The 13,955-nt window shown below is 34.7% G+C and overlaps 1 protein-coding gene across 2 annotated transcripts; it reads left to right on the top strand.

Moving 5' to 3' along the window:
* Positions 1–44: 44 nt before the first annotated feature.
* On the top strand, positions 45–13,097 carry irak4 (interleukin-1 receptor-associated kinase 4). Of its 2 annotated transcripts, none has more exons than XM_069192369.1 (11): positions 45–606; positions 1,588–1,733; positions 2,107–2,250; positions 3,923–4,083; positions 5,422–5,486; positions 6,576–6,690; positions 7,661–7,770; positions 9,033–9,216; positions 9,911–9,973; positions 11,791–11,949; positions 12,980–13,097. In XM_069192369.1, exons 1-11 carry the CDS (start codon positions 446–448, stop codon positions 13,019–13,021), a joined length of 1,350 nt encoding a protein of 449 aa, XP_069048470.1. In that variant the 5' UTR covers positions 45–445; the 3' UTR covers positions 13,022–13,097. The 2 variants fall into 2 exon arrangements, with proteins under 2 accessions (XP_069048470.1, XP_006642971.2); XM_006642908.3 differs by having other exon boundaries at positions 47–606; positions 2,119–2,250.
* Positions 13,098–13,955: the final 858 nt, after the last annotated feature.

Here is a 13,955-nt window from a genome sequence, read left to right as displayed (position 1 = left end):
TAAAGGTGACGCTTCAATCGAACTTTACATTTTGTTTTCCGCCGACGAATATTATTTAAAGTAAATCGTCACTGTAACGAGGAAGTGAGAGTTGCTCAATTTGGGTAGTTCCGAAACTTTCTGTGTTCAACATCATGAAATGTAAATCCTGTTTCAGTGTTTATAGGACAGAACACTTACTGCATAATGTAAATTAATTTCAGATAACGGTATGGTATGTGACATCAGACATGATCAGACAGAATGTTTAGCAGACTTTTAGCTTAAATTAAGCGTTTCCAGCAGTAATATGTGAATCTCTGTCCGTTAGGAATCTGTGATCTTAACTCTTCGTTTAATTGTAGCGTCCTAGAGTTTTGAACGTATCAAATAACGACATTGACAACTATACATAAACTGCCACAGAAAGTTGTAGAAGTAACCTTCTGTTATTTTCATATACGCGATGAGTAAAACGATAACCCCATCCACGTACGTCAGGAATTTAAATCATGGCATGTTTCGTAAACTGGCTGATTTTCTGGACCCTCAAGAAGATTGGAAGAAGATTGCTGTGAATATACAAAAACCATCAGGAGAGCCAAGATATAATCAATTTCATCTGAGGTACTGAACTCGTGTTTTTTTTTGTTAAAGACACGGCTAAATACAAATGTCTTAATTTCCTGAGAATTCTAATAATTACCTGATTTGTTGATGCATCAAAAATGATACATCTAAATTATAAATTAAATGTGTCAACGACTGTCTCCTTAGCGTCTAGTGATCATCCAAAATAAGTTAATAGTAGCAGTACAATGTTTAATATACATTATATAATCCTGAAATAATGATTTGGCCTAGTGGTGCCGTATTTAATCTGCAAACCTTTTTTTGACCGAAAATTCCCTCTCTATAAATTAACCACTAGTAATAAACTAAGAAGTAACAAACATTTGTGCATAGCAAGTTACTCCAGTACTTCTGCTGTGTTGTATCAACCTTGTACCATTTTCTGAGTTTCAGAGAATTCCCCTGATTTAGGTGTGTTGCCAGAAATGTAACTAATTGGACATCAAGAAATGGGAAAGACTAGTTCATTGTGGGAATGTTCGATACATTGTCATTTCCACCTGTGTCTGTTCATCATTATATGATCAGAGTTGTTTAGTCTGAACAAAAGGGATCAAAATCAAGTTGAGGAGAACATTTTGTATGCTGACGTTATGTTATGAATTATGTTATGTCATTCGTTATGCTTAAAGTACAGTATTTTTTAATCCAAGTGCTGAGTGCAGAATTAGCTGAGCAGTCAGATCAATTAAAGGCATCATTTAGCTCTAGTGCTTTTAGAGTTTAGCTATAATGGGCCCCAGCTGACACAGTGGTACCCAGGTTCCAAGGGTGAAACCACTGTTTTGGGAAAGAAGACAACTGGAGATAAGCATTCTGTATTCTAATTATGAATTGTATTCAATGAATTGAATTTTTCATAATTTCAGTTTTGTTTTTTCATAAATTATAATTACATTTAGTTGATTTAATAAAAGTATGTACTATGTGTTTTATTTTTTACGTGAACTTTATTTTGGATTGCTGTATTTAAAGGCGATTTGAACAACAGGCAGCTATTGGCAAAAGCCCAACGTCTGAATTACTTTATGACTGGGGAACAACAAATTGCACGGTTGGTGATCTTGTGGATATTTTGGTGCAGAACCAGTTACTCTCATCTGCAAGCTTGTTACTTCCAGGTAAATGGAATCTGGTTATAGCAGTTTTACAATGTAAAATAATTAATTAAACCAACAAAAGCAATTTTATTAAACCAATTTTAGTCATTTTTAATAAGGTCAATCAAAATATTTTTACTTAGTATTCTTTTAAAGTAATAATAATGGCATACATGTATAAGGAATTTCCCATGTTTCTATGTTATTTTAGTGACTTATTTAGGTGTTGCCCTCGATTTCTGAAGGATTAGTCAAAATAATGTAAAAACTCTGTCATGTGACATTTCTTGCTATTCATAGTCTACTTTATAAGCACCACAAAAGTGAAAAACAGTTATTTAATCACAGTTTTGGTTTAACAAGAATACCAGATTTATTGAATAAGACAAGCCAGGTTTTCCTGTAGATGCTGTAAAAGAAGCCCCAGTTGCCATAAGGGACAGTCAAGAGGCACAAACCATTCCTGTGGGAAGAACAGTTGAAAGTTATGCCCCTGATAGCACAACACAGCCAGAAGAAGAGGACTTTGATGGCCAAGGTGAGTATGAGAACATATGTTCCCATTATACATAACCTCTGACCATATGAAAGCCCTGTGAACTGGGCTTTTGGCTTTGAGCATCATTCTTTGGATGCTTGTAATTAGTGCTGGACGATAATTATCGCGATATAATTTTCCTCTATATAATTTTAACAAAAGTTAGATAAATGCTCGATATATATGTTTATGCTTTGCGCATGATATGCGCATGCGAACAGAATACTGCGTGAGTTCGCGTGCGTGTTGCAGACCGGGCAGCTAATGTGGTGTTGTTTACCGACACGGTGGTGGCTGACAGCATTGTAGTTAGAGTGGAGAAATGAGCGACACTGAAGCAAATGTAGTGCTGCCAACGACCAGCTCGAAGGACGATGACATCGTCGACAGAAAAGGTCATTCAACTTCGGTAATTTGGAGATATTTTGGCTTTTTACGATCAGACATAAAACAGAGCACTTTAAACTTTGCAGTCTGTCTGAGCCATCTTCTATGTGTGTTTTATCACACTGCAGTATTTAATTTTTCTATTAAGATATTTATTTTGTAAATTTTACTCATGCCTATTTTGACATAAAAAGACTTGAATACTCTCTACCTCAGATTTGTTTAATGTTTCTGCTGTTTGGCAAGTGTTTGTTGTGTTCTTAAAATAAAGAGTTGTTTAATTTACCAATTAACTGTCTGGTTTCTTCGACTTTCACTCAGGAGAAAAAATCTGCCTTTAAACTTGAAAGGAATAATGATTTGACATTTATCGTGATAATTATCGATATCGACTGATATGAAATTTTTTATTGTGATAATGTTTTTAGCCATATCGCCCAGCCCTACTTGTAATGCAGTACAGAAAATAAGTGGCAGCTTACTTAAATATGGCTATGTACACATTTGCATTTGAATGAATTTGTACACATTTACAGCTCTTGGGCTGTGTGCAAATAGAAATTTAAGATGAGAATGGAAAGATTTTGAATTGAAACATTCAATTGGAGCAGATTGGAGCAAAACAAATAGTTCATCTTGATTGTCTGTTAAAGATGTAGTGACATCCACTACTGGAAACAGTATTATATTGATTGTTTAGAATACCACAATAGAAAAATACAGAACCAATCTTTTATTTTTAATTTCAAATCACATTTTATTTATTTGCTTTATACTGTAAGACTTTAAGGCCCAGAGCAGAGCCTGCAATGATTGCAGCAATGATGTTCTGTCACTGACTACACTGAGTGGGTTACTGGAGTATGACCAGCTTGGTACTCCCTGGCCAGTTCTGGTGTTGGTCTGTCAGTTGTAAACAGCCATTTAGGGAAATTGTGATTACATCTGGTTACATTTCCCAGGTAGTAACCCGGTCAAGAACTAGTGATGTTGACCAGTGCTCCAAATGAGTGCATATGCTGATTGTACCACTTGACCTCCTCTAAATTCTAAATACTTAATTAGGCATCTAACAGTTTAAATACATGATTGAAATGTTAGTTATTTTACCAAACAGAAATATTTACAAGTACAAAACCGTCTTAGGCTGGAATGCAAGCGATACATACATTCCATAAAACAAGCTGCGATGAATGGATACAGGAACCTAATGCAAAGCAATTTAAATGTGTTTTTTTTTTAGGAATTGTACTTTGCCTCTCATGAGTACCTTTGTATGTTTCAGGTTTCAGCAGGTTTTCTTTCCAGGAGCTAAGAAAGCTGACCTGTAATTTTGATGAGCGCCCAGTATCTAAAGGTGGGAATAAGCTTGGTGAGGGTGGTTTTGGAGTGGTATACAGAGCTTGCATCGATAAGAAAGTGGTAGCAGTGAAGAAACTAACTATGGTAAGTGTCCTTCTAGACACAAGATCAGTATTGGCAGAATATACTGAGTGTTAAACTGCTGAGGTTGTTTATGGCCAACTATACTGAACATCAAAATAAACTCTGGCTATATTGTTGTAGAAGAATGAAGTACATGGATTTCAGATATTAATTATATGTTTTTCACTACAGTTTGATTAATTTATCATTCATGACTGACAGTGATGTACTCCAGTGACTTTAAATGTTGTATTAGCAATAAAACATACAGGACTGGACTCAAAAGATGTTGAATGTTAAGCATGGTGAAAATCAAGAAACACATAAAGAAACCATTATGCCTTGCTTATCAATAGAAAAATGCCTGCCATCAATATATTGGAGACTAGACCAGGTCAGTGCACCATCACTTATTGTTAAAGGCGAGCAATTTCTAACGTGGCTAGATGTTCTTCAATGATAGGCCAAGATCAGAGAAACCATGAGTCATTGTATGTCATGTCCAAGTGTGATGGTCTGGCCGCAAGTGTCTGTTAGCTACAGAACTGCACTTGAAGCAGCTGATGGCACCCTGACTGCATGGAGTTACATTGCATAGGTCTTGAGACCTTACTAGCTGCTGTTCCTGTGGGCTCATCATGATGTGACAAACATTCTTGCTGGACAGCATGCCTTTCTTGCAGGATGAGAATGTAACAGTTATGCCATATTTTGTGGGAAATTCTTCATCATGGGGGCAGCACACAGTTTTTCTTGAACTCAAGAAGGACAGCAAGGCACGCAGGGTCTGCCCTGCAGAACAGACAAACTGCAAGGGTTGCCCAACTCCTATATACTGCAGCTTCAGAAAGAAGTTTCTCAAAAAGAGTACTTGTTCAGTTCTTTGATATGTAATTACTTCTCGTCTTTTCCTTTGATATGAAACAGTGGTTGTTTTGCTTGAGTTGTTGTCCTGCTTTATGGCTTGTTTATAGGTGTTGGTTCTGTCCTTTGAAATGTAGTGTAAGTTACTAGAACTGCTAAAGCAAGTCAGCTTTATTCTGACTTAATGTAACTTTTGGAGAAGGCTAAATGAACAGATCCTAGCAATACCTTCCACTATATGGGTTATTAGTAATACTACAGTGCAGTATGCTGTATAATATTTACATGTCCCACTTCACTGTAAATATCTATCTCACCAGACTGGAACCCCTTTGAACATTACAGATGTACTGTACTGCTTGCATTGCTTCCAGTTGCAGACACACTTGCTGCTTGCTTGTGACTAATAGTTTAGAATAGTAGAATACTAATAATTTATTTCTGTAGTCTGTCTTATAAGTATTGAAAATTAATGGTAATTTGTTTCTTTCCTAGATATCTGATCTCTCACTCGAGGAGCTAAAGCTTCAGTTTAAGCAAGAAATACAAGCTATGAAAATGTATGTTGTGTTATTTTTAAAAACTTCTTTCTAGTAATGTTAATCTGCACACATAGTGGTGAAAAGAAGATAAGATATACGTGGCTCTTTAGAAGCCATTTTTTAAGGAAGGGTTGTTTTAGTGTATATGATTTTCCACAAATGGATGAATAATAATAATAATGAATATGAATCTTTGTATTATATCACTTATAACTAATTTATTAGACAGTGACACTGTTTTAGGGATTAATTGTGAAGCTTCAACCTGTTCATTGAATGTAATACAGTACACATAAATGACCTGGCCAAACTTGTACTATTGTAAGTAATATATAGCATCCATAATGCAGTCTTACGGATTTGTTTGTCAATTACGCATTTCATATAAATAAATGTCTTTTAAAGTTTCCAGACAATGGGATGTTAAGCTGTCAATTTTAAGGAACTCGGTATGAAAAGACATTGCTTAAGTCTGAGGAATGTCAGTGAATTAATGTGGAGTTTAAAGAAAACAGACTTTCCCCTTGTGCTTTAATTATTGTAATTGTGAAATCTCCGTATCATATCCAGAATATGAAAATTGAATGTACACTTTGTAGTGTTTTCTATAGCTGATATCAGAGTGTCAGTCTACATTCCTGTAGGGCCTAGAGCCTTCTAGTTTTTGTTTCAACCTGTGTTATTAATTAAACAATTAACCTAAATGTATATTGTTATTATTTATTAAATTATCATTATACTATTTTAAATAATTTTATGATATAATTTTATATGATATCATTATACTATTTTAGTGAAGAAGGCTCCACGGCCGAAACGTTGTGTTCTCTTTCTTCTTTTTTTCAGCATGGAATAAACCTATTACTTGTTCCTTAAGATGCTTTCAGTTGATAAATCAAAATATTAAAATACATTACTTCAATATGAAACATTTTAGAACCAAGATAGAAATACTACAATTCTGCAATTTAACAATTAAACCCACTATGTAACTTAGAGCAGAACACACTAGTTTCTCCAGGAATTGAGTCTGACTCACCTGGTTTATACAGTATGTACTTTGTACTGTACCTTGTGCTGTTAGAAAATAACCTTTCTTTTTCTCAGGCTGAAACATGAGAACCTTGTAGAAATGATTGGGTTTTCTTATGATGGAGATCATCCTTGCTTGGTCTTTGATTACATGTCTAATGGCAGTTTGCTAGACCGACTAGCGTGTCTGGTGAGTATTGTTACAGTACATATTATCTTTCTTTGATTCTTTTCTACTAAAGACTAAAGTTGTTCATTCTTAATAGAGGGGACAGTACTGAAAAATATGTAACCATCACAGAATAAATAGAGTTAAAATCTAGGTTACTCTTAAAAATACTTGTGATGTTTGTTTTACATTTTGAGAATTTGATCCATTTTAGGCTTTTAAGATGGTTTGTCCATTCATCCATTCATTTTCTAAACACTTCATCCAAATCAGAGTTGTGGGGGAGCAAGAGTCGATTCTGGCAAGCAATGGACACAAGGTGGAAAACACCCTGGGTGGCGGCCAATCCATCACAGAGCACACACAGACAAAGATACAATTGCACCAGGGCCAATTTTCCCAGAGGCCAATTACCTGCCAGTATATTTTGGAGGAAACCCATGTAAACATGAGGAGAAAATTCAAACTCTGTGCAAACACTACCCCAGATCTGGATTTGATCCTAGGTCCCCAGCGCAACAAGGCAGCAAAGCTAACCACTGCACCACTGTGCTTATAGGATGCTTCATCTGTTAATTATTTTGCTGTTTTCAGGACAAGGTTAGATGATGGAGAACGTATAGTAGCAAACATATGTTTTTATGACAGTTCTTTTCCTTAGCAAAGGAGGTTCTAGTAGGTTCTCTAAAGCTTACCTGACAAGTTTTGTCCCAAGCCATTTCGAACTAACGTCAATCCCTGAGGTTTGGTGATTTTACATCTTTTCACTCCATTTCAGCTCTTACTGACCTAAATGAACTCATTATTGACATAATTAGACTGATTTTGTTAACTTTGCCCAGCTTTTCATGTGTTTCTGAGACCTAGGAAACTTGGAAGCTGACCCTTCAGGACTGAAGCTGGACCACTCTACCTTAAACAGATTTTATTTATCTAAGATCTGTACTTTTGTTGTATCCTTTTATGAACAATGAAATTAATTTTCTTGCAGGATGGGACCCCTCCACTTCCTTGGAGCAAAAGATGTTCTATTGCTGTGGGCACAGCAAGAGGCATTGAATACCTGCACACCAACCATCATATTCACAGGGACATCAAAAGGTCTTTCATTATCTAAATTTCAGTATTTGATAGCTTTTTAAAAAACAATGTGATCTCTGTTATGAAAAGAACAATATAGTAACATTAATGTTTTGTAAAGTTACTGTTAACAATGATATAAACTTTATTAATTTTGTATCGCACCACAGAATAGAAAATCTGTGAAACTAAAGATTTTTATTGTTCCAAAACACATATCAGGAGCTGTTACCTACCTACCAGTCTGGCTATTTTCTTAAATGTGTAACTTGCAGGTCCTTCCATGACGTACTTCAATGCAACAACATAAAAACTGGGAAATCAGTATTTAAGTAGTCACTATATATATTATTTCCAGGTCGGTCACTTGTAACCTAAGTTGAAGTTTCCTCTTAGCTCAATAGTACTGGACTTCATTCAGTTGTTGGCTTCACATTATTCACAGCACAGCAAGACTTGGACACAATGATGACGTGTTTACGATTTTGAAATATAATAATGCAAGACCATTACCCTGAACTTTACAGATTTACAGATACAGACTGTTCAGTTTAGGTGTATAACTAATGTCTGTAGTATTGGTATGGCTGTTGTGAGTATTTGTGTATTAGCTGAATTTAGTTTTATTGCATTTAGATTACTGAGCTTACATCTAAATTGTATACATTTAGCAAGCTAAGACCCAGTTTATCCATCTCTTTTGGTTTTACAACTTGGCCTCTATAAGTTAACTTTATGTAGTAGACAGTAAAACACACACCTTTTGTATTGTTTCCAGTGAGTTTGGATGCATTGGCTTACTGCCTTGAAGGTGGTCTGCACTTTTTGGCATAATACAATTTCATGACGTGCAGTCTTTCACTTCCCATCCCAGTCTACGTTCTTGTTCTGCTTTACAGTATTTGTTTGAAGCCAGCCTCCATTGTTTGTTGTATGCAAAGATGAAGCATGATACATTAAAGGGACCTTAAGATGTTGCTGAAGTAAAAAAGTCAGATTTATCCAGACAGAAAACATCAAAAGGATTTATAGGAAACCAGTATAATCTTATCTTCATGTACTGTATATTTTACCTTAACTCTATGAAGTTAAGATTATGTTAAACCTTTTCTGTGAAAGTTAAGGGAATCGGTGCAAAATTAGTTAAGTGTTTTAATTAAAAAAACAGATATTGTAACAGTTAAATACTATTACTGTAAAGATAAACCCAAGTAAAAAAGAAGGTGTTTTAGTTTGCAAAGATACTGTCAGTAGACTGAATGTTGTGTTTTGGTGTTTGATAGTGGAAACATCCTGCTGGATAAAATGTTTGTGGCAAAGATCTCAGATTTTGGGCTGTCACGTGCCTCAGCGAAACTGACCTCGACAGTAATGACTGAAACGATTGTGGGCACTACTGCTTATATGTCACCGGAGGCCTTAAGAGGAGAGATCACTCCAAAGTCAGATATCTTTAGCTTTGGTGTTGTAAGTAAGATTTTTCTTTGAAATGTTTGCTTTCTGTTATTCCTTCAGTTTGAAAATATGAGGTCATGTGTTTGCCTTTTTAACTCATGAGCCTGTTAATCACGCCGGTTTGACTAGGAGAGGTTCTGACTGTGGCTGAGATTTCACAGTAATGCCAAACTAAACACTTTTAAGCGTTGGAGTAGAGGGTATTGAGCTTTCTGCTCATTTGTATACCATCACTAAGAATGCTGTAAGACTTTTGCATAAATCTAAGCGGTGACTGACCTCCATCTGACACAGGAGCTCAAATTTATCTTCTGTGCTAGAGACCATATGGCTAGGTACTCTTATTTTAAACAATAGAGGCCTGTCACAAATGTTATCTAAAAAGTGGATCAAGAATGATAAAAGATTTGACTCCAGTCAAATGGTTGTTTTCCATTTGTTAATATGTATGTATTATTAATGGAAAAGGCGACCACCACACTCTGCAGATTTAAAAGATTTTCAAAGCTTAGAAACGTTTCTAAAACTAATGTTAAAATAATTCTACAGATTATTTCAATAGTATATTTCTGATTTTCTTTTCTACTTTCTCCAAAAAATGTTGAAATTTTACTCTGATATAGTTTTGACCGATCACAACATTAACATCTTTCCTGCTACATTAATGCTTATAACTTCATTATAATGAATTTATCAACTGTGACAGGTTTTGCTTGAAATCATATCTGGACACCCTCCAGTTGATGAGAACCGTGATCCCAAGTTTTTGGTAAACCATTTTCATTTTCATCATTTCTTACATTTGATAAATTCTTTCCATACACTTGTATGTGATATTATCCAGGATAACACCCTTGAAATGTCATATCTCATTTGTGATGGTCACAAATAGTAAATTAATGGCAAATACAGTTATGACATGACTTTTTAGGCAGTGGGGTGTTTAAGAAAATCACAGGGTGAAAAGTTTCTGAAGATACTGTGCATACCTTTTATTTCTTTGTCAATATACAGTACCGTAATAATAAATGCATTTACTTTTCAAGTTCCCCACATAATTTACTTGTAATCTGATTTCTTGAACATTTTGTATTCTGGCCGGCAATTTTAAATTATTTATGAATTTGTGCCAAACACATCACAGGATATGAGCTTGATGTGACAAAACTGCTTATAAATAAAAAACGTTTCACTTTATTTAGAGGATTATAACACAAGTGTTTTCTGTGAAGTAACACTAACTATAAAACCATTCCTTTACCTTTGGGTTTCACATGATGAATTTAAATTTTACGCTCATCAACCATAAAATCAGATATTTTCGGATAACAAAAGCTAATTTTATTTTTTGTTGTTGTAATGTTTGCTTTGTATTAAAGACAGACCTCTTACAAAAAGAGATAGATTTCAGAATGAAATCAGTAACTGGATATGTTTGGACATGTGAAAGGGATGAAACTTTATCAAAAATATTAAGAATCCCCACCCCTTGAAAAAATAACAACTTTATAACAACAGAAGAAATTACATTGATTTACAGTATATCAATTTTATTATATGTATTATATATACTGTACAATTTATCAATATTATATATATATAAATTTCACAAAACACTTAATAATTTATTAAGCACACATGTCCTCCCCTGTGTCTTGTCATAACTGACTTGCACTTTTTGCTATATAGCTTCACTTAATTGTAGCATCTAGGAGTCTCAATATCAGTTTTACCACAGTACACAGTACTCCTTTGTATAGATGGCTAACTCACTGGATCACTAAACTCAATTGCAGGATCTCAGACACCGCACTTGCCTCTTACAGTATCTACCCGTTCAGCCTCTGAGATTTCCCAAGAACCACATTACATACAGTACACTGCCAGTCCTCAGTTCTACAGTAATTAAGTGCTTTAACTTCACATTAGAATTTTGTACTTTTATCCCAGGAGTTTTGAAAAATATAGTGTAAGTAACTGAAGTGGTGGGAACTGATGGGGAGAAATGAACATGCATAATATTTCTTAAAATAAAATCATTATATAATGTGTACTGTATCTATAATATATTGTACATACTGTATAAAGGTCTGTTACAAATTTTATTCTGAATCAAATTCATTTCAGTACCAGTAGTTTAAAGCTCCTACTTTATACCTTTAAAGAGAAAACAATGACAACGTTTGCTAAGCATAACAGTACTGCAGTATGTTTGTTTTTTCGGCACAGACTCAATCTCCATTTATATTTATATCTATGGTTATATTATTACTTTTGTTTGACAACTCTTAACATTACAGAATGGTCTTTTAGGTAAACTTAAGATATGATCTGTCAACTGCAAATTTGAATGCCTAAGATTTAGGGAAACAAGTCAAAGTTAATCTGGCATAGAAAAGGCTTACAATGTAATTTACTGAAAATATTCAACTTCAAGTAATGCTGTTCAGTTCTCCTTCTGTCTGAGGTTGCAGTCTGGTATCATTAGAAACATTTTACCTGTGCTAAATGCAAATGGGTTAATTAAGGGAAATGATAAAACTTTTTACTTCTTGACATTAATTTCAATGTGTTCTTCTTTTAAAGGTGAGTTGGAAAGATGAAATTGAAGATGAGGAGATATCACTGGAGGAATTTGTGGACAAGAAGATAAAGGATTGGGACTTTTCATCAGTAGAGAATATGTACTTCCTTGCCAGCCAGTGTCTCAATGAGAGAAAGAATAAAAGGCCTGAAATGAAAGAGGTTTGTAGTCTTGATACTAACTTTGGGTTAGAAATGTGAGGTTGCCTTGTTATCTCATTAAGTAACACATTAATCTCTAATGTCGTGAGTGTAGTCCTCACATGAGACACTGGTTTGAAGATAGTCAGCCATATCACATAAGTTGATATTCTTCAAGAAACAAATGAATGAGCTCCTCACATAAGGAAGGTATCAACAACCATAAAAGGACACTGGGGTAAATGGCTTTCTTTTGTTCAGGATCAGGTAAAGGGTTATTCCATGCTGAAAAGAAAAGAGACACAATGTTTCAGTGTCGCTTGTTTATAATATTTATTGTACTTCTATTTAACTTTTAGTCACTTCCTAGTAACTAATTGTTGGTATTAGGCTATATTAATTAAACAAGACTTCTGGAAACAGATATTATGTCTGGTATTTCTTAAAAACCTAAAACTTTTTTGTCATTTCGAAGGCTATTGTGCATTGGACTGTTCAGCATACTGCTGTACACCACAACTTTTCTTTGTAAGTTTTTAATGGTATGGTACCACTAATCCAGTCTACAATAATGTTTTTGCAGTGTTTAATTTTTTTGATTTCCCACAAAAATCTTCAGTGACATATATCTTGGTGACAATTTTTGGTCAGTGTAGCCACTGGTTGGAAGGAGTAATGCTGTTCTTTTGTTCCTTGGGTTGTTCTGCAAGGGTACTGTGTCAAATATTTCATGGATCAGTTGTAAACAGGGTTTGTTTAATATTGATAAAATTATTTTTCTTTAAAGGAACAAGTAATAGGTTTAGTCCATGCTGAAAAGAGAAGAAAGAAAACATTGTTTCAGATGTGTTTCCTTTCTTTTCTTTTCAGCATGGAATAAACCTATTACTTGTTCCTTTGCAGCCTACGCATGCTGATGCAGCTACCCACCTAAACGTTATACAAGTTCCCCTCAAAGCCTGAATCAAAACTGAGTCCCAGGACCGTTTGTAGTATAATGTAGGAACGTAATATATATATTTTTTAATTAAATTCTTTTTACTTTTTCTAGGTACATGAACAGCTTGAAGATATTCAGGCAACTCCCTCATGAGGATGGTTGGACATTTTTTAGATTAAGTACAGAACTGTACAAGTGCATTGTATTAGGATAAAATGATTCCTTTTGATGTTTTGTTTTTGAGCTCATGTTTTAATTGCATCCTAGAACCCAAAAATATTTATGGAAGATATAATTGTAGTACATATGGTTGGACTTCAAGTTCAGGTTCATCACAGACACATCTTATATACCCCGAGCAAACCCGTAACAATCTACAACTGATGTCACAAGCACATTTTATACTGTTATCATTTTTAATCAGGCTATTAATTTTTAGGCTTTTTCCAGATATTTTCAGCAGTTGAAAAGATTACAATAGCAAACTCCAGACAGCAACAATCTGTGGAAACCTTTGGAGGTGAATACTTTAGCAAGGCACTATGACGGACTCTCTCTTTTTACATTGTAGCCTAAACCTTTTTTAAATTTAGTCCAATCTGCCAGGTAAAGTTACATGAAAAACGTGTAAATGAAACATGCAATGACAAGAGAATATATTTTAAGTGGTCTTGGAAAGCACTTTATGTATGTTTTCGACGCTCTTGGCTCGACATTCTCAATGACTAGTTAATTATGTATAAAGTTTAATTTGTTTAGAAGAGACATGATCCATCAAAACTGTCTTTTTAGATTTCTACCTTCTTTTGGATGATACCACTTTGCCTGACCTGTTTCTAACTTGGGTAATTTTTGCAAAAGAGATTTTTGAAACAAGAAATACTCATTCACAGAATGGAGCAGGGAAACCATGCTCCTTAACTGACTGAGGGTTAATCAAACCACATGTATTTTAGTGCAGCTGGTAGGATACAAGAAGTAATAAAGTCAGATATGATCAGCGTCATTGACAGATAACCTTAGTAAACATTCTGTGGAGCCCCTTGTATGCTCATTGAATTTATACTGTACAGTACATTTTGAAACT

Source organism: Lepisosteus oculatus, chromosome 7 (genome assembly GCF_040954835.1).
Source record: "Lepisosteus oculatus isolate fLepOcu1 chromosome 7, fLepOcu1.hap2, whole genome shotgun sequence".
Lineage (NCBI taxonomy): Eukaryota > Metazoa > Chordata > Actinopteri > Semionotiformes > Lepisosteidae > Lepisosteus > Lepisosteus oculatus.
Note: the sequence above shows the minus strand (reverse complement) of the source record. Positions and strands in the feature narration are given on the sequence as shown.